The sequence below is a fragment of the Marmota flaviventris genome, chromosome 7 (genome assembly GCF_047511675.1).
Source record: "Marmota flaviventris isolate mMarFla1 chromosome 7, mMarFla1.hap1, whole genome shotgun sequence".
In the NCBI taxonomy this organism is placed as follows: Eukaryota; Metazoa; Chordata; class Mammalia; order Rodentia; family Sciuridae; genus Marmota; species Marmota flaviventris.
Window position 1 is genome coordinate 42,542,481 of NC_092504.1, and position 21,924 is coordinate 42,564,404.

At 34.3% G+C, this 21,924-nt stretch overlaps 1 protein-coding gene across 8 annotated transcripts in view; it reads right to left on the reverse strand.

The window, feature by feature from the left end:
- Clock (clock circadian regulator) overlaps positions 1-21,924 on the reverse strand; it is a 111,337-nt gene that overhangs the window by 43,800 nt on the left and 45,613 nt on the right. For all 8 annotated transcript variants that reach the window (XM_071614294.1, XM_071614293.1, XM_071614296.1 and 5 more), the window contains 4 exons: positions 10,965-11,054; positions 7,912-7,971; positions 6,836-6,984; positions 3,725-3,816 (listed from right to left, as the gene is read on the reverse strand). In XM_071614294.1, coding sequence (XP_071470395.1) covers positions 3,725-3,816; positions 6,836-6,984; positions 7,912-7,971; positions 10,965-11,011 — 348 coding nt within the window. In that variant the 5' untranslated portion in view covers positions 11,012-11,054. The remainder of the gene's footprint in view (positions 1-3,724; positions 3,817-6,835; positions 6,985-7,911; positions 7,972-10,964; positions 11,055-21,924) is intronic.

A 21,924-nucleotide genomic window follows, 5' to 3' on the forward strand; every position in this document is an offset into this window, starting at 1 on the left:
CGATTGGAGTGCGTCTCTCTTCTGTAAAGAGAAATGAATTGAAATCAGAACTTCACTTCTAGATCTAAAGCCCGATCTTTTCCTCTTTCAAAGCAGTCAGAGAGTAAGCAAAGTAAAGCCTCCAATTGTATCTTGCCAAAGTCTTGACACACAGAAGGACTCTGAGTGTCCACACACCTTTTGAGTGAGGGACATAATTTCCCATGAGGTAAGTGTATACCAAAAACTAAAGATTCCCTGAGGAGGATTATTAGAGAGACTTGGGACTTAAATAAGGCAGAGAACCATTCTCATCTCAAGAATGAAGACTATGGAGCCTCCCCCACATTGTATGAAAAAAAGGGCCAGAGCACATAGTTAAAAACCACTTGTTTTCCTATTTGATATCCACTTGACCCCCAGCAGTGATTGTTTAGTTGGGAGAAGAGTAGAATGCAAATTCTAAGGAAGGGAACAAAAGTTCCTTGTGGATCTACAGCAAAGATAAAGAGCACAAACCCTCTCCTTGTAGATTACTGGAGAGACCTGACAGTTGCCAAGGGATAAGAAATATATACTAGGACATTACTTCACATAAAGGTGATTTTGCAAAGAATTGATCAGATTAAACTATCCTGATTGCCTTGCCTATTCCTTCTCCTTCAAGGGCAGCAGGAAATATTTCTCAGGCAACAGAAACAAATAAGAGAGGGGAACAGGGGCAGGTGGCAATGAGGGACGGGAGAGAGACAGACAGCACATAAGTTTTAAGTGAATTTTAAGACCTCAGTTTCAGTTCTTCCACTAATTTGCTACCTGACTGTGGACAAACTGCAATATCTCAGTATCTTTGTAAAATGAAGAAGAGGTTGAACTAAATGATCTAATCTCTTCTACTAGCAGCTCTGACATTCTAAGATATAGCCTACATCTGAAATTCTGCTGAAAATAGTAAGTGACCTGCTTATCTTTAATCTGATCAACATGACTGGTCAAGAAGATAATAAAGCTAGGTTATATTCTGGCCAAATGAACTTCACCCTAACAAAGTCAGTTTTATTTAAGTTATGAATCAAAACTTTTCATATTCAATAAACAAATCTGGAAAGACTTTAAAAATGTAAAATCTAACATATCTTTTGAATTCTATCTTTCATTCTGGTATATTAACGTCAGAATGTATATTTATTTAATAGCTGTACATATTAAAAATGCTTGACATATTAAAAATAAAGAAAATGTTTTTTCAGGAATGTATACTAAAATCTATGAAGGTAATCATGACAGAATTATATTCTCAAAGTTCTTACATATCTGTTTTCTCTGTTACCACAACAAATGTAGTAATCTCAAGAATCTTAGGTTTAGTTTTTCTTTAATGCTTATCTATTGACAATTAATTAAAAAAACTTTCCATTAGGAAGAAATATTTGTAAATAACCTTTTAATGCTTATTGGTAAACATTAAGGATATCAATAAATCAGAGTAGATATTACACCAATTTTTTAATTTATAAGAAATTTTTCATGCCAACAAAGCAAATAGTTTATGATTAATATTATTAAACAACATATGAAACGACTTGCAGACACTGATAATATTATCATAAAATAAAATTTAGAAACAGTTATTTCCTTTTTCTGTTCTAGACATTAGCACATTATATTAGCATATATGACATATTTTTGGACAATATCAAACTCTTTTATAGAGGGAAAAAAACAAACAAAATTTAGGAGCTAAGATTTGTAAGTATATACTAATTTAAAGAACTAACTGCTGGTTACACAGTAAAAAGTTCCTTGCCATGGTTGACTTTCACTAAAAATAAAAATTTGGTGGCAATGTCCACAGTAACTAAGGGTCTGGGATCAGAGGCCAGTCTGCCTGCAGTGAATCCCAGCTGAGTCACTACTTACTAGCTGTGTGATTTTAGACAAGTTTCATAATGCCTTTGTTACTTAATTTCCCTATATGGAAGTGAAAAAGATATTAATATCTACTTCATAATATTAGTTATTATAACACACAAATACTACAGTCTAGGATTGTTATGAGGATTCAATGAGTTAACAAGTGAAAAGTGCTCAGTTATTTTTCAGTTTCAAAGTAGAGATTTAAATTTTACAACACATTTATATTCCAACAAATTTTCATAAGACAATGTTTCTGGGGAATACAAAAAGACTTAGTCCAACAACTAACTGTTCCACCTAAAGTATAAGCAGAAAAACTCTAATTTGCAAAATACTTTGCTTCAGACTTTAGTAAATATACAAAGATATTTGAGACACAGACATTACATATACATATGTTATAAAGATAAATGCTTAATATCTAAAATAATAAACGCAAAGGACAGAGGTGAGTACATTTAACAATCTCTATATCCTAACCTCAAATGCTTTCTTGCATTTATGTCTACTATATGTATTTTTCTTGTCCTTAACTTAGCAAACTACCTCTCTCCTATTATAAATTTTTGTAGGAATTTGATACTAAATTCTGTATACTTTGTATGCTTAGGTGACACCTACATTATTCTCCATGGGGAAGGATTAAAAAGTAGAAAAGTAAAATTAATAAATGTAAGTAATTCAAAACTTTTGTGGTACTATTACTGGTTGTATGAGGTATTAGGTTCTGTTATTACAAGCAAAAGTGCTCTGAATTGTTCTTCAAATAATTTTGTCACAGAAGAACATCTGTTCATTTCCTTTTAAAAGCTTCTACTAAATTTCACTTTTTATTTTTCTATTTATATTTTTCCAAACTCTTCTTTTTCTATTATTTTGTGTTGTTTGGGGCAGATTTTAATTCAGGGTTTAAAAAAATAGTCTCCTGCCCAGTAGGATACTACTATAGACTGAATGTTTGGGTCCCTCTGAAACATTCCTATGTGGAAGTCTAATTCATGAGATGAGTGTATTTGAAGGTTGGACTTGATTAGTGCCCTTATAAAAGTGGGCCTACAGAGCTTCTTTGCTCCTGCTGCCACATAAAGTCACAGAAAAAAGATAAACCAGGCATGGAAGCACATGCATGTAATCCCAACAGCTCCAGAGGCTAAGGCAGAAGGATCACAACTTCAAAGCCAGCCTCAGTGAATTAGTGAAGCCCCTGACTCAAAAAATAAAAAGGGCTGGGAATGGGATTGGGATGTGGCTCAGTGGTTAAGCACCCCTAGGTTCAACTCCCCAAACGGGGGGGGGGTGGGGGGGTGGGTGGGGGGGTGGGTAAAGAAAGTAAAAGAAAAAAGACAACCATCTATGAACAAGGAATCAAGAGCTCTCACCAGACATCAAGTCTGCTGATGGACTGTTAGCCTCTAGAACTGTGAGAAATAAATTTCTGTTTTTCACAAGCCACCCAGTTTATGGTATTTTGGTATAGCAACTCAAATGGACTAAAACAGACATATTTCATAATAATGTCTAACATGTAATGAGTAATAATTCTACTCTTTTTCAGATGCAGTTGGTATAGTCTCAGGTTCAGAATTCAGTATAGACTTTCATTAAGTATCTCAAAAATTCAGGTACTGAAAATATAAAAATTTGGTGCTACTCTATCAAACAGTATTATTTGTTTATAACACTTGATAAACTTTAATTGAATACATAATTGCAGTGAATTAAGATCTTCCATTATTAACACTTCTAAGACTATGTAACAATTAATCACACACCTATGATTTCTTTGTGGAGGAAAACAAAACTTTTCAAAAATTAATTCTGAACATACCTCTAACATTAATTGTGTAAACTCTTCATTACTAAGGAATGTCGGTTTCCAGTCTTGTCGAATTTCACTAGCATCTGACTGTGCAGTGATTTCTGTAAACAGATTGACACATTAGTGACATCCTCCAATCACTCCAATTAAAGATGAGAATGACAGGCAACAACATTTATTGGTCTACATATCAAGAGGCCAGGTTCTGGTGTAAAATAAAATATTTGTGTTAATGTGGGAAGTTATCTCTTTGTTAATACCAGTCAACGGTTTTTGTTTTTGTTTTTTAAACCCTAAGGAACTATCTCTGATAGCCTTTATGGATGACAGGCAGGCCTGAGATTGCACTCTGTTTCATGCAATGACCAAATAAGTATAAGAACAAGCAGTTGGGCAAAGTGGTGCAGGCTTATAATCCCAGCTACTCACTTGAGAGGCATATAATATATGAAGAGTAACTAAAAGGCATAGCTACTAATTCCATGGAATACAGTCATTCTTTTAAAATTCATATCAATTACATAAATTTAGGGAAAAGGTCTTAAATTCTCAAGCAAACCCAGTGAAGTTTAAACACAGGCCAATTTCACAGGGTTAAGTACTTAAAAATTACCCTTTAACATAAATTTTATTTTTGTAAAAATTATATATTCAATTTTGGAGGGAAAAATGATCTACTTAATGCTCAAATTAATCCTCTACTGTCAGAGGGAAAAGCATGCATTTTGAGCCATTTCATTCAATAATTATTTATTAAATTCCTATAGTGTCTAAGAAACTGATTTTATAAATATGCCATCTATCAAAGGGTGATGAGATTAGTAAGAATACTATTTATAAAGGTAAAATGTAATGACAGTCATGGCAATAAAAATGAAGGTAAGCAATTCTAATACATTTACAAACAAATCAACAGAATTTGGTAACTCTCTTATGGTGCTGAAGTATATAAAAAAAAATCCAAAAGTATTTTTAAGTTTGAGTCCTGGCTGACTAAAAAAATGGTGGGATAAAAATGAAAAAGCTAAGTTAAGAGAAAGAAGTGACTTGACAAAAGGGAAATGAAATTAGTTTTAGATGTACTGAGTTTGAGGAGACTATGCAAAAGAAGTATCTAGAAGTTATCTGAAAATACAAGGTTGAATATTTTGTATCTAAAAGATTTGATAGTTTAACCCATTAAGTCTCAAGTTTTCAATTCTGCAAATATTTTAATGAAACTGATGTGGGTTAAAATAGGTTGGAAATCATAATCCAGAACTTGCATATTATTAATATGAGTAAATATAATAAAAATATGGTAAAAGTATAATATTATGTAATATATAATACTATATTTAAGCATTTATAGATGTTCCACATCTGGGACAAATGAACAAAATGGGTTAATAGAGATACTATTGCCAAATCTATAGAAGGAGGCAACCAAGGAAAAAATGTAGAGAAATTAAGAGCACAAGGATAAGCCTTTGAGAAACATCCCATTTATAAAAAAAGAAAGAAAGAGGAAAGTAATTTTAATTAAGAAAGGGAAGAAGCAGTACAATTTAGTGAAGCCAAGGGAAAAGAAAGCCAATGAAGAATGGATATAAATTTCCAGGTTTATAGATATATACAAGAGGATGAGGTGTAAGAAAAAGCTTTTGATTTACTGGGGATGAGTGGATAATGTCATTAATGAAATTAACAACAGTAATTTCAAAGAGTGGTAAAACATAAACCAGTCTAGTGAGGCATTACTAAGTGAGCTAGGGAGAAGTAAAAAAGAAGCACTAATTACTATCTCTCCTCCTGAAAAGTTCTGCAGTTTCATTTAAGTCTGAAAAATGAAATATCCTTTTATCCTTTTTTCTAATCTAGTATATCTGCTACCAAAACACTTGATATTCTTGAATTTTTTTTCCCCTTTGTGCTAGGGTTGTAACCTGGGGCCCTGCACATGATAAGTAAGTGAAGTGCTCTACCACTGAGCTACAAACCTCAGCCCCCTTCAAATTTTCTTTTCATGAATTGTTTAGTTAAGGTGATTTTCATTAATTAACAAATATTCAATTTTTAAAATATCATGTTTATTTCTCAGCTATAAACTGAAATTACCTTTTAAAATAACTTACAAGCTCCCCCCCCCTTTTTTTTAAAGAGAGAGAATTTTTTAATATTTATTTTTCAGTCTTCGGTAGACATATCTTTATTTTATTTTATTTATTTTTTTATGTGGTGCTGAGGATCAAACCCAGAGCCCCACGCATGCCAGCGAGCGCATTACCGCTTGAGCCACATCCCCAACCACCCACCCTTTTATTTATTTATTTTTTTTAGTTGTAGATGGACACAATACCTTTATTTATTTGTTTTTATTTTTATGTGGTGCTGGGGAACGAACCCAATGCTCACACATGCTAGGCAAGTGTTCTACCACTGAGCCACAACCCCAGCCCCTTACAAGGCCCTTATTAGATGTGATCTTTTCCCTTCTTTCAAATCACCCATAACATTCCAACAAAACATGCTCCAGTTACAATGAAGTCTCCTTGCTTCTCTTTTGCATATGCTACCTTCTTTTATGTAAAATGAAGTTTTCCTTACTTAATCTAAGACTCAGTTGAAAAATTAATTATTTTAAAGTTTTATCTGATATATTCTTTCCTTTGTGTTACCATTGCGAATTTATAGTTTTTAAGCATTATTCATATCATGGTCATTTGTATTATAATTATCTACTTAATGTTTGTCTCCCCTGGCTTGAGATACTTGAGGACCAAGAATGTTATCCTGCATCATAAAGATCTAGGATATTGTAGGCACGAAATAACTGTTAGTTGAGTGAAAGAAAGAACATACCAGGAAATCTGTTTATAAAGGTGATTGGTTTCTTTCATGTCCATAATCCAAGCTACTTGAGAGACTAAGCAGGAGGATTGCTAGTTTGAAGCTAGCGTGGGCAACTTTGCAAGATCTCTTAAAAACCAATAACAACATTATCAACAAAAAACTCTTTGAATAAAGTTGAGGGAGGATCCAATCTTCCACATCTGTGCCAAGATCCTAACTCATTATACTTTAAGAGATAGTCTTATTCAAAAACAACAACAAAAAAAGTTTTACAAATTAAAAATTTACCTTTATGTTTTCGTAAAAAATCAATGCTCTTCTGCAAAACAGTAGATTTGTCCATCTTTCTAGCATTACCAGGAAGCATGGATCCCAGTTCTTTAATAAGAACATTAAATTGATCTCTTCGTTTCTTTTCAGATTTGTTTCTTGATACTCTAATGAGAAAAGAAATTAAATAAGCAGGTTTTTTTAAACAAACTATTACAAAACAATTTAAAAACTCAATTTGGATGCAACATAACATGTATTTCTGTAAATACAGACAGTGATAAATATTTATTTCCAAGGTTTCCAACAATATAGAGTTAATCTTGACAACAAATTTTCATCTCAGTTTACCACTTAAGAAGCTTTGATTTATCCAACATTCGACAAACATGTTTTGTATGAAAATACCAATAAGACAAACTGAGTTCACATTGCAAGTTTCAGTTCTCTAATATTCCCAAGGATTATAAATTTACAAGATTATAAACATTAATGAGATACATTCTATGGAAGTATATGGAATATGTATTAAAAACTAGTGAATAGGAAAAAATTACCCACCATGTAAGTTTTAAACTATACACACGTCTAAAAATGAAACTTTCTCTACTCCCAGATTTACTCACAAAGGTGAATAATCTATACTTCAAAGACCCAGCCTCCAATATAGAGTTGTAACATTTTGTATCTCTCTCTCTATTAGGAAATGAGCCCCAATTTTTCACCTAAGCATTAATGAATAATTATTGTTATTCTATGTGAAGCAGCAACCAATAAACAAAGGGCTCTTGAGACAAATAAACCCAATTATTTATAAAGCAATTAATCATTTTATAAGAAATCCAATTACTTGCTCTATAAATCAGATTTTTCTTTTAGTTTTTGTTTAAGCATAAATATTTTTCCAAAAGGTCAAAGAATAATTTTATTTAATGTATTAAATTGCATATTGATGTTCTAAACTCTTCTCCTTTGCTAATATACATAAATTCTAAAAGAAGATAACTCTTGGAAATCATTAATTTTCTATTTGCTCACAATTACATTTATGTATCATTCATTTATTTCCTATTTCACATCTCACATCAAGCTACCTTTTTGCTTTGTCCTTGTCATCTTCTTCCACCAACCCATCAAAAATACTACTGTCATCTCTAAAAGAAAGAAGAAAGTATATAAAGTAAGAGCAGACTAACCAAGCAACAGCAACACTAAAGTGCCAGGTGATTTCATTTGGTTAAATCCTAGGATGTTTGTAAAGTCAATGGATTGCACAAGCTCAATAACTACTAACCTATTTTCTAATAAAGTTCAGCTATGTTTAAATTTTGAAAGTTTTTTACATATGTAAATTTTAGAAGTATTTATCTTAGCACTACTATAGATACACAGCAACAATGCTAAGCAAGAAATTAACCATTTTAAATATCTTGTTTCAAACTTTTAATGACCAGTGAAAACCTATAGAAAGTCCATTTGTCATTATATAAATTATTCACTTGGAATTATTTTTATTAACTATAATAACAGGGCTGTGGTTGTGGCTCAGTGGTAGAGCGCTTGCCTAACATGTTCGAAACTCTGGGTTCAATCCTCAGCACCACATAAAAATAAAACTATTGTGTCCAACTAAAAAATAAATATTTAACACATTAATACCTTTTCATCCATTTACTGATCTATTTGACAAATATTTATTAGCACTCATGTACTGGGGTCTATTTTGGATGTGGTTACAAAGCAGTGAATAAGACATGTAGCTGCTCTCTTACAGCTTATTTTTTAGTAGAAATAAACATGAAAATTTGTGACAATAGGTCTTATTTTTATAAAAGAGATAATGTTTTAGTTATTGGGGGTTACTTTAGCTTGAATGCATGAGGAAGGACCAGTCAAGTTCCATTTAGGGAAGGATATATTGAGATGGAGAGCAGTGATCTAAGTGACAAGACAGAGTAGCTATGGAAGGAACCGAGGGAAGAATATTATAGAGAATTACATCAAGAGTACTAGTGGCTAACTTCTTAAGCTAAGGAATGATATTAAACAGTTTCCAGTGGCTTATGAACTTTTGTGTGGATTCTCCATTTACTACTTTAGCCACAGCTTTCTAGGACTCATAAAGCCTAGTAGCCAGGGCTGGGGTTGTGGCTCAGCGATAATAGCGCTCGCCTAGCATGTGTGGGGCAGCACCATATAATAAAATAAAATAAAGGAACTGTGTCTAACTACAACTAAAACAAAAAAAAGGCTAGTAGCCCATAAGGTGCTTGTTGGATTCACTATTGAGGTAAGCCGTAAACTGTGTTTCATGGAAGTTCGTGACTAGATTTTAGGGATTCTATTTATGCCCCCAAATCATAATATTCAGAGACATAAGGAACCCACTTTATGTATCAACACATAGATATCAGACCTAAAGTCCTATTTTCTAGAATGAAAACTGGCAATCATTAAAAAACCTAGGAGCAAAATCATATTTAATCCCTCTGGGGCAGTGAAGAAATATCCCTTCTGAGGGAAGAGTTCTCAGAGATTACATATGCAACTATGGCAGGATCCAAAGCTATAGTCATTGTGAGGCAACCTCCCTAAAGAAATTCTTTGCCCCTCAGGTCTTACGTTCTGGTAGAACACAAATTATCACTATTTAGTTCACAGAAAGGGAAGAGGGCTGCCTTCAGATGTCAATAGTCACTTCTGTGTGCAACTCAGGTAAAACTCTTAAAAAAGAATCCTCCACAGGCAAATCACAGTGTGCAATATAATAAAGGCACGTAACTTTAGGGTCAGACATATCAACACAGGTTAAGATTCCAGCTCATTGCTTACCAGCTATGTGACCTTAAACAAGTTATTCAACCTCCTTGACCTACAACTGTAAAATCCTATGAAATTATTGTGAGGTTAAATAAAATAATATGTAAAAATATTTTGGGGCTGGAGTTGTAGCTCAGTGGCACAGTGCTTTGCCTAGCATGTGTGAGGCACTGGTTTGGTCCTTAGCACCACAAAAAAATAAACATATAAAACAAAGGCATTCTATCCATCTACAACTACCAAAAATTTTCTTTTAAAAAAATTCTGTTGAATGTTTTTTTTTAAATCTTTTTTAAAAATGCTGTTGAAGGGTAGGTGCTTCAAAATTATTCTATTTCATCAAATTTAAGACCCTACTAGCTATACGATTCACACTTATGTATCCTAAGGAAAAAATGCTACCAATTAAATTATAAGTTAATTCTAAGACTCACCAAATGTTAGATGTTAAAATGCTAAAATACAAATAACAACAACAACAACAAAAAACACCTTAGAGTCAAAGAAATAAGGTTTGTCCTTTTCCCAAGAGTGAAATTTAAAGGTTAAAATTCAACTAATTCAAAGAGATTCTCTTTGAAACTGCAAGCACAAAACTGTTTTAACGTCCGAATTTCCTCTAAGAATGAAGGCTGAGGACCTGATCCCTGGATCTAATGGGCACCAGGGAAGCTGGTAGAATTGTTTCCTAGTTAAACCTACATATATAGATTTATGTATATAATATATGTATATTTTCTACCCTACCTTTTTTCACACTGTGACTCCTCACCTCCTATGAAAGTTTTCTTTTCACCTAAGTCCCCGAAAATGGAAATCTGAGAAAGAAAAAGATCTCTATTTTCCTCAGAGCTGGCTTTGAATAAAATCTATTCCCTTACCAACCTGTTTTCTGAGATTTAGTGGAGCATAATAAAAGGTATTCTCTCTCCCCAGTTTCATAATAATCCCAATTATAGTTACCTCTCATCAGTCACAAATGCCAAGATGCTTGAAGGGATGAAGTTAGCACCAAGAGATTCTAGAAGGTGCCAAGGAAACATTTGCAATTGTTACAATTTCCTTCAGAGCAGCTTTTGACCAAATTATTCAAAATTACAATTCAAGACCTATTTAAATCACAAGCCATATGCTGCTGACTTTGGCTCTTGTAAAATACTTATGTACCTTACTTTATAACACGTTTGTCATGTTTGTTCAATACAAAAATTAAATATAATAGTAATTATGTTTAAGCACAAAACTTCTATTGATATAGACCATTGTTTAATAGTGAATTTAAAGTAGTCTTATATAATTTCAAAATAAGGAGTTTCTAAAAACATACCTGTCAACAATTGAGCTCATTTTACTACAGCTTACGGTAAACAACATAACATATTACGTTTTCGTCTTGTGGTAGACATTTGTACTTCTCCTTGGACGAAAAGAAAAATAATTGTCATTAGTTTTCTAAAACACTTCCTTCTACAAAGTTACCTTGAAAAATATCACATGTTATCATGTATACTATATGTTATATATTATATGTTACCATTTATGTTAATTCACTGATAGGGCTAGGCACTGGGCTAGGTAGGTATGCTAGGTAGGTAGGTATACTATGGTTGGAGGAGGAAGATCAATGGAGGTTTATATTTTGTCCCTGGTGAATGGAGCCCTCTCTCTGCTCCCTAGTTGCCATGTCCTGAGCTGCTTTTCTCCACCATGCTCTTTAGTCATGATGTTCCGCCTCAGCTCAAACCCAGGACTTCGGAGTTTGCCTACCATGGACTGACTTTGAAAATGTGAGCCAAAATACACTCTTCCTCCTCTAAGCTGTTCTCTTCTGGTCTTTTGGTCACAGCAACAAAAACTTAATAAACAATCGGCAATAAAAAAATCTGATGAAACCCTATTTTCCCCTAACCAGTGGGGCACGCTTTGGAAATAAAGGGATGAAAGACACAGTCTCTGTAAGCAAAAATTTGCAATGAACACAGAAGAAGATACTAAATAATTACATTAAGATACATAATGAGGCAAATATTGGCAATGACATCCCTGGTAAAGGAGTAATTAGGTTTGCCCATGGAAATAAGAGGGCAAAGTCTGAAGAAACAGTCTTGAGGACAACAAGTCTCGTCAAGAGTCAAGATTCTTGTTACTGAAAGTATGTTCCAGATGCCAGCAGCATCAGCATCTTCTGAGATTCTGTTAATTGGCAAATCTTGGGTTCAATCACAGTCCTATGAATCACAATCTACCTTTTCACAAGATCTCCTTGTAATGTATATAACCATTTAAGTTTGAGAAGTAAAAGACTAAAAGACAGGAAGGGGTAACAGCTGAAAAGACTCTAAGCCAAAGGAATGGAAATTTACAAAAGCACAGGGCTTCATGAAATGAGAGAACTTATTTGGTAACTCAAGAGATTCAGTATTTTCTTCATAGGAAAACTAGGCATATTACAATGTAAAGTTTTAATTACTAGAGCATAAAGTGAAAAGAGGAGTGGTGGAGGGGTAAAGGCAAATCAGTAGAGAAGAGCCTTAAATAAATAAAGGGCCTCACACCTTTTATACACAGAAGAAATTAAAACTCACTGCTTTTAAACTGAATCACAAGCCTAAAATCTGACTCTCTAAATTCTATGTAGATTTCCTGAAAATATAAGGCAGATTTATCTTATGTCTATAGTCATGAATTAAATACTTAATAACTATCTTGAGTCTATGAAACATACTAACAGTTTGAAGCATAAGAAATTCTACTTTAAACATAATCATCTTTCTTTAAAAGTTAAAATATGTAACTCCAACTAAACCAAAGAAATTTAAAGTACTATTAAGAAAGGAGAATCTAACATATTCTGCTGTTAACAGACAAGAGTAGTAGGAATATGAAGTTAAGGGGATAATTCTACAGACCGAGCCGGTGCATTGGCCCTCGACATGCTTTCTTTTTTAAAAAAATTATTTTTGTTTTAATTAGTTATACATGACAGTAGAATGCATTTATATACTTTAATATATCATTCATAGATGGGATATAATTTCTCATTTTTCTGAGTGTACATGTTGCAGAATCATATTGGTCATGTAGTCACATATATACATACAGTAATAATGTCTGTTTCATTCTACTATCTTTCCTATCCCCACATCCCCTCCCCTCCCCTTCCATCACTTCCCTTTACCTAATCTAAGGTGATGTTACTCCCTAGTGCCACCTGCCTTATTGTGAATTAGCATCTGCATATAGAGAAAACATTTGGCCTTTGGTTTTATGGGGTTGGCTTATATCACTTAGCATGATATTCTCCAACTCCAACCATTTACTGGCAAATTCCATAATTTTACTCTTCTTTAAAGCTGAGTAATAGTCCATTGAGTACATATACCACATTTTCTTTATCCATTCATCTACTGAGGGATACCTAGGTTGGTTCCATAGTCTAGCTATTGTGAATTGAGCTGCTATAAACATTGATGTGGTTGCATCACTATTCCTATTAAAATCCCAATGACATTCTTCATAGAATTAGAAAAAGCAATCATGAGATTTATTTGGAAAAATAAGAGACCCAGAATAGCTAAAGCAATCCTTAGCAAGAAAAGTGAAGCAGGAGACATCACAATACCAGACCTTAAACTATACTACAGAACTGTAGTAATAAAAATGCATGGTATTGGCACCAAAACAGATGTGTAGACCAATGGTACAGAATACAAGACACAAGAGACAAACCCACATAAAAATGGTTATCTCATACTAGACAAAGGTGCCAAAAACATTCACTGAAGAAAAGATAGTCTATTCAATAAAAGGCAAAACTGGAAATCCATAGGTAGCAAAATGAAATTAAACCTCTAGCTATAGTCCTATACAAAAAATCAACTCAAAGTCAATCAAAGACTTAGGCACTAGAACAGAGACCCTGAGTCTAATAGAAGAAAAAATAGGCCCAAATCTTCCACCACGTCGGCCTAGGATCTGACTTCCTTATCAAGACTACTAAAGTGCAAGGTGTAAAATCAAAATTTAATAAATGGGATGGATTCAAATTAAAAAGCTTTTTCTCAGCAAAGGAAACAATAAAGTGAGGAGAGAGCCTACAGATTGGGAGAAAATCTTTACCACATGCACCTCCGATAAAGCATTAATCTGTGGGATATATAAAGAACTCAAAAAACTCAACACCAAAAAAGCAAATAACCCAATCAATAAATGGGCTAGGGAACTGAACAGACACTTTCACAGAAGAAGAAATACAACTGATCAACAATTATATAAAAAAGTGTTTGACGTGCTTTCTTTTAAAAGCAATTACCTAAGACCAGTTTGGTACTGTTCTGGCTTAAGTCAATAGGATGTTACATTCATTGCAAAACAACTTGTTATCCTCACAGCTATTGCAAGAAATGGAATACCCCACCCTGCCAATGAGGAGGACATAACTTGTCCTGAAAGGGAATTTTTGAGACCTTTATACAGACCAAAGATTTGAAGACTCAGGAAGAGAAGATAATTAGAAGCAAAAGTCAATGAACATAAAATCTCTAAAACATGTTCCAAATAGAGTTGGTCACCATGAGCCGAAGTGACCGAGAGTTGTCTTCAGATCTTCAGCATATCATTTTAATATCTCTGTAATAGTAACATCTACTGCACCCCCCATAGATTTTGCCTGGGTACCTGTCAGTAAAATAACGCACAGCAGAGACTTAAAAATCTGATGCTATTCTACTGTCAGTCAGGAATTGGGAGGTAGTAGCTAGGTGGGACTTTCTAGAAACTTCCATAAGACCCCAGTTTTAAAAACTAAGGAACAAAGGGGCAAGTTGTTCCTGTCTGGAGACAACCCATTCTTTCCCTTGAGGACATCTTTCCTTTCTCCTAAACTGTGCTATACTACATTTGGTGTTTTGTTTGACATTTTCTCCAGTGGTAACATGTTAGGGTCTGTAAACAAGTCTGGATGGCGCCTGGCATTTTTCCAGAGGGAGTGGTTTGTGAAGTAACGCCAGTGAGCCATTAAGTGTGGAGATTCCTTATTGGTTGACTGCTGTATCTAGTTTATGTTAATTAAGATAAGCTGTGTGGAATGTATATATACCACTCCTGTCCTACAATAAAGGGCTCCCACTCCTGCTGTATCAATGTACACAAGAGCAGAAGAGAGAATAATGCTTGATAAATGAAACTGCACTGCCTTTATAGTTTTGGCTGCAGAAAAGGCACTGTGAAGGCCAAGAATTCTTAAAAGAAAATGACTGAAGGAGTCAAAAGTAAGAGTTAAAAAGACTAACACATGATAAAATACTCTGATTTTTAAGTGTCTGGGCTAACATGTGCAAATGGAACATATAATTGCAGAAATTTATGGCCAGAAGAGAATTTAAAGATCATTTAAGAACACTCCCCTGATCCAACAGAAGAAATACTTATCATGGTAATGATAGAGATTGGCTCTATCATTAAACACAAAAAAATAGGGCAAAGGTAACAGTCAGTTTGGGTGAATTAAAAAAGAACAGTACTACTGAAAAGGTCAGATTTGAGCCTTACTTAACAAGACACCTAATAAGCCATCAGGATGCCTGTTTAGTTATCAAAGGGTAGAAGATCAAGATGGTGGAGTAGAGGGTGGCTATGATTTCAGTTGCTCCATGGTTTGAGATTCAAGCAGCAGGATTATTGCTTCTCAGTGAGTGCTGGGATGCTATTGGGACACTACAAATTAAGAGGGTAGAGACTCTGCTGCTGAGCTAATCCCAGCCAAGAGATGCTGTATCTTGCTCCACACACAAACTACCATGCTCAAACTTTGTGATATTTTGATACAAACAATTGAAGTGACAAAAACTCCAAATTAATGACCAGGCCCTAAGTATGAATGGCTTGGGAATGGCCCTTGGGCCCCACACATAGACACCCACTCCTATGGCAAAAAGAGAATTAAAACAAAGACTGGGATGCGTGCAGTAGCACATGCCTATAATCCCAGCAGTTTGGGAAACTGAGGAAGGAGGATCACAAAGCCAGCCTCAACAACTTAGGGAGACCCTCTGCAACTTGGCGAGACTTTGTCTCAAAATACAAAATAAAAAGGGTTGGGACGTGGCTCAGTGGTAAAGTGCCCCTGGGTTCAATCCCTGGTTTAAAAAAAACAAAAGAAAAAATGACTGTGGATACCACATCTAAGAGGGATCTCCAATCTATTTCTCCCAAACCATTTAAGAATGTCTACAGTTGTTCAGTGAAGAAGAGCAACCTCACATACCCTGCTACATACAGCACAACTACCAAATCTCCACGAAGGACCTGATTCTTTTGAGACCTACAAAGAAAGTGGAATCCTCAAGCTCTAACACAAAGTACACTGTATCAAAATATGCTACTCATTGCCAAAGAACTAACAGGGAAACTATATTTCAAAACCCACTTGGAAATATATTGAAAAACACAACAACCTGATATCCAAAAATACCTTGGGCAAGAGAAGGCTAGGTAGGCCCTAAAAAGAACTACACATAAGCCAGGGAGAGAAATGTACAAAACCCAACAAAGAAATACAAGAAATAAGAAAAAATATGGTAACATGATGTTTACTACAGTTCATAATTCATTAGCAAGAGACTCAAAGATATTGAAGTGGGTGCAATACCACATAAGGAATTCAAAACAATGACTCTAAAATGGATTAATAAATTCCAAGAGAATACAGAAAAAACAACTAAATGAATTTAGGAAGTCAGGACAGGATAAGAATGAGAAATTCAAAAAGGAGATAGAGATACTGAAAAGGAAACAAATGAAAGACACAATAAATCAAATAACATGTTTAATTGAAAGTCTCTCTAAAAGTGAAGCAGGCATCACAATACCAGACTTTAAATTATGCTACAGAGTTACCATAACAGGCACAAAGACCAATGGAATAAAACAGAAGACACAAAGACAAACTCACATAAATATAGGTATGTCATACTAGACAAAGACACCAACAAAATACATTGGAGAAAAGATAGCATATTCAACAAGTGGTGTTGGGAAAATTGGAAATTCATATGTAGTAGAATGAAATTTAACCCCTTTCTCTCACCCTACAGAAAACTCAACTCAAAGTGGATCAAAGAGCTAGATTAATATCTAGATCAGAAACCCTGCTTCTACTAGAAGAAAATGTCAGCTTAGGGACTGACTTCCTCAACAAGACAACTAAAATAAAAAAATCAATAAATGGGATGGTATCAAACCAAAAAGCTTCTTCACCACAAAGAAAAGAATCAAAACAATCAAGAGCATGAAGAGATCACCTACAGAATGGGAGAAAATCTTTGCAACCTGCACCTCAGATAAGCTGTCAATTTCCAGTATATACAAAGAACTCAGAAAACTTAGCACCCCAAAATCCAAATAGCCCGATGAATAAAAGGGGAAAAAAAATAAACAGATACTTTTCAATAGAACAAATACAAATACACAGCAAATATAAGAAAAAATATTCAACATCTCTAACAATTAGAGAAATGCAAATTAAAACCACACTAAGAATTCATTTCACTCCAGCCAGAATAGCAATTATCAAGAATACAAGTAATAATAAATGTTGGCAAGAATGTGGGGAAAAGGGTACACTCATATATTCCTGATGGGACTACTAATTGGTGCAACCACTCTGGAAAGCAGTATGGAGATTCCTCAAAAAATTAAGAATGGAACCACCATTTGACTCAGTTATCCCACTTCATGATATATATCCAAAGAATCTAAATTGGCAATACTACAGTGATGCAGCTACATCAATGTTTATAGCAGGTCAATTCACAAGAGCTAAGCTATGAAGCCAACCTAGGTGTCCTTCAACAGATAAATGGATAAAGAAAATGTGGTATATAAAAACAATGGAGTATTACTCAGCTATAAAGAATGACTTTATGATATTTGCTGGTAAATGGATGGACCTCAAGATTATCATGTTAAGTGAAATAAGCCAATCCCAAAAAACCAAAGGTCAAATGTTTTCTCTGACATGTGGAAGCTTACCCACAATCAGGGGAGGAGAGAGGAAAAAATCAGCAGTTTTGTGGATTAGACAAAGGTAAATGAAAGGAAGGGAAGGGGGACAGGAATAGGAAAGACAGGAATGAACCTGACATAACTTTCCTATGTACATACATGAATACACCACAGTGAATCTCAACATCATATACAAGACTGAGATCCTAATTAGAATAAGATATATTCCATGCTTGTATAATTATATGGATTCTAGATAAAATGGATTCTATTGTCATTTATAACTACAAAATAACCGATAAAATAAAATAAAGGCACAAAACACCTCAAAAAAAAAAAAAAAGATAAAAGAAAAATAAAGTCTGTCTAAGGTGCTAAAAACATGCATTGGAGAAAATATAGCCTCTTCAACAAATGGTGCTGGGAAAACTGAAAATCCATATGCAACAAAATAAAATTAAACCTCTATCTCTCACCATGCACAAAAATTAACTCAAAATGGATCAAGAACCTAGGAATTAAACCAGAGACCCTGAGCCTAATAGAAGAAAAAGTAGGCCCTAATCTTCATCATGTGGGACTAGGCCCCAACTTCCTTAATAAGACTCCTATAGTGCAAAAAATTAAAACCAAGAATCAATAAATGAGATGGATTCAAACTAAAAAGTTTCTTCTCAGCAAAAGAAACAATCTGTAAGGTGAATAGAGATCCTACATCTTGGGAGTCAATTTTTACCCCTCACACATCAGATAGAGCACTAATCTTTAGGGTATAGAAAGAACTCAAAAAGCTAAACATCAAAAAAACAAATAACCCAATCAATAAATGGGCCAAGGACCTGAACAGACACTTCTCAGAAGAGGATATACAATCAATCAACAAATACATGAAAAAATGTTCATTATCTCTAGCAATTAGAGTAATGCAAATCAAAATTACTCTAAGATATCATCTCACTTCAGTCAGAATGGCAACTATTATGCATACAGACAACAGTAAGTGTTGGCGAGGATGTGGGGGAAAAGGTAAACTCATACACTGCTGGTGGGACTGCAAATTGGTGCAGCCAATATGGAAAGCAGTATGGAGATTCCTTAAAAAACTGGGAATGGAACCACCATTTGACCCAGCTATCCCACTCCTTGGTCTATACTCAAAGGACTTAAAAACAGTATACTATAGGAACACAGCCACATCAATGTTTACAGCAGCACAATTCACAATAGCTAAACTGTGGAACCAACCTAGATGCCCTTCAGTAGATGGATTAAAAAAAATGTGGCATATATACACAATGGAATATAACTCAGCAATAAAAGAGAATAAAATCATGGCATTTGCAGGATGCAAATGGATGGCACTGGAGAAGATAATGCTAAGTGAAGTTAGCCAATCCCCCCAAAACAAATGTCTAATGTTTTCTCTGAAAAAAGGAGGCTGACTCATAGTGGGGTAGGGAGGCAGAGCATGGGAGGAAAAGATGAACTCTAGATAGGACAGAGGGGGTAGGAGGGGAAGGGAGGGAGTAGGGGGTTAGCAAGGACGGTGGAATGTGATGGACATCATTATCCAAAATACATGTATGAAGCCATGAATTGGTGTGAACATACTTTATATACAACCAGAGATATGAAAAATTTTGCTCTATATGTGTAATATGAATTGTAATGCATTGTGCCATCATGTATTTAAAAAAACAATTAAAAATTTTAAGAAAAAGAAAGTCTAGTAGATCATATTGAAGACAAAATCTCAGAGTTGGAAGACAAAGGGGCCAGCACTGAACATTCAGTCAGTATGAAAGAAAATAAGTAACCATCATCAGAATATAAAAGAACTTTAGAGATTAAATTAAAGAGGGTTGTGAGATATAAGTTATATTATGAATTATCTCTTTAGGAAAATAATAGAAAATTTTCTGTACCTTAAGAATGGCAGCTATCAGAAATACAAACAATAATAAATGCTAGAGAGGATGTGAAAAAAAAAGGAACACTTTTACATTGTTGGCAGGATTGTAAATTAGTACAACCACTATGGAAAGCACTATAGAGGTTCCCCCAAAAGACTAGTAATGGAACCACCATATGACCCAGCTATACCACTCTTTGATATATATCCAGAAGAACTAAAGGTAACATAAATAGCAATACATGTATACCCATGTTTGTAGCAGTAAAATTCACAATAGATACTATGGAACCAGCTTAAGTGTCCATCAAAGGATAAAAGGATATAAAGTAAATGTGATATATATACACAGTGGAGTTTTCTTTAGCTATAAAGAAGAATGAAATTAAGTTATTTGTAGGAAAATGGAGGGAACCTGAAAACATTATGTTTAACAAAATAAACCAGAATCAGAAGCCAATGATCGTATATTTTCTCTCATATGTAGAAGCTAGCGAAGATAAAGGAAAAGAAAGTTTTGGGAGTGGGGAATCTCATGCAAATCAAAGAAAGATGAGTAAAGGAAACAGGGGGAGGTAGGAGAGGAGGGCAAGAGGAAACCCTGCAGAATAACATTGGCAAATTATTTTATTATATCATAAGCATTCATGAATATGCAACAATAAATCTCACCATTACATATAACTGTCATGCACCAATAAAAAATATGAAAATTACATAACAAAAAAAAAAAAAAACTAGAAAACAAACTGGGCACAGTAGCATATGCTGTAATCCCAGTGGCTGGAGAGGTTAAGGCAGGAGGATCACAAGTTCAAAGCCAGCCTCAGCATCTTAGCCAGGCCCTAAACAACTTAGCGAGACCCGTCTCAAAATAAAATAAAAGCACTGGGGATGTGGCTCAGTGGTTAAGCATCCTTTGATTCAATTCTCAGTATCAAAAACTTTAAAAATCAAGAATTGAGTCTTGTAATATATAAGAAGGGCCTTGCTGACTACAAAAACAGTGAATCCAACACAGTTTTTAAGATATATAACTGATTCTTCATTAGGCTGTTTTGCTACTTTTGTTAGCAATATTCTTCCAAAAATTATTTGCTATCCATCTTAAACAACTCATCTCTCTCCCAGTCTAGCTCAGGATTCCCTCCTATTTCTCCAGCCTGCTGATCAACATGCTTTTATGTAAGGGAAAGGTAAACAAGGAGAAACAGGGCCTGATTTGAGTACCCTAAAGCACCTTAAATGTCTTTAAGGATATCATATTAACAAAATGATAACAAAGGAACAGCCAAAACACTGTCTGGGGAGTACCCTGTGAAACACAATTTCAATTTGAAAAGACTAGCTAGTCACACTTAACAATGCTATGGATTCTAAGAAAGATTCAGTTTTATATGCTATGCCATATCCCTACAGAAACTGAAGAATAACTTTATTCTACTAAAAACAAAATAAATTTTATCATCAAATTTAAAAAATTTGACATTAACAGGCCAGAATATACGTAAAAATATATCTCTGAGAGGATCAGTTGTAATTACTAGAATTCAAAGTTCACCAATTATAGTTATAGCTAAGAATTAAATGCTCCTTTATGTAAGCCACTGAAACCCATAGTCATTCAGTGATTTGACTTACCAAGTAAGCATGCATGACATTGTTATTTTATGGCAACCAGAAGCAATGGTGGCATGCATCTTTCATAAACACTATTTTTAAAATTAGCTTAAAAAACATTCATCAAATGGAGATATTAGCAACTAAGAAACTAAACAACTCAAATCTCGCAAATAAAGAAGCAGATTTTTTAATTCAGCATACAACATTACACATAATTACAGAAAATCTGTCAGTTCCTCTTTGGAACAGAAGCCTGACACATAAAACACCACATCCTGTATTAAAAATAAATGTGCAGTTTATTATTAATGACATGATACTACTTGTTTTCTTGAATCCTATCTGTTGCTATCTCTGAAAACTTTCCAGTCTTAGCACTAATTTCTCCATTTATAATCATTCTAACCAACATATTAACATATATATCTTATCTTAAAACCACACTAAACAAACAAAATAACACACCAACCCTCTTCAGCTACTGTCCCACTTTCTTTGTTCTCTTTCCCAGGAAAACTGCTCATACACATGTACACCTCCCCAACTTTCCAATATCATAATTTTGGTTAAGTGGGTGTTTTGGAATTAACATTATGTTGACTCCTGTAAATGCAATTCACAGCCCAGCCATGTAGTCCTATACTGTATTTACGTTCCCCTTCTACAGTCAGTGTTGTTGTTTTATTGTTTAACTATCTTTGTGCATACTTATTACCAATTTAGCCACAAATTTCACCCTAAATCTACT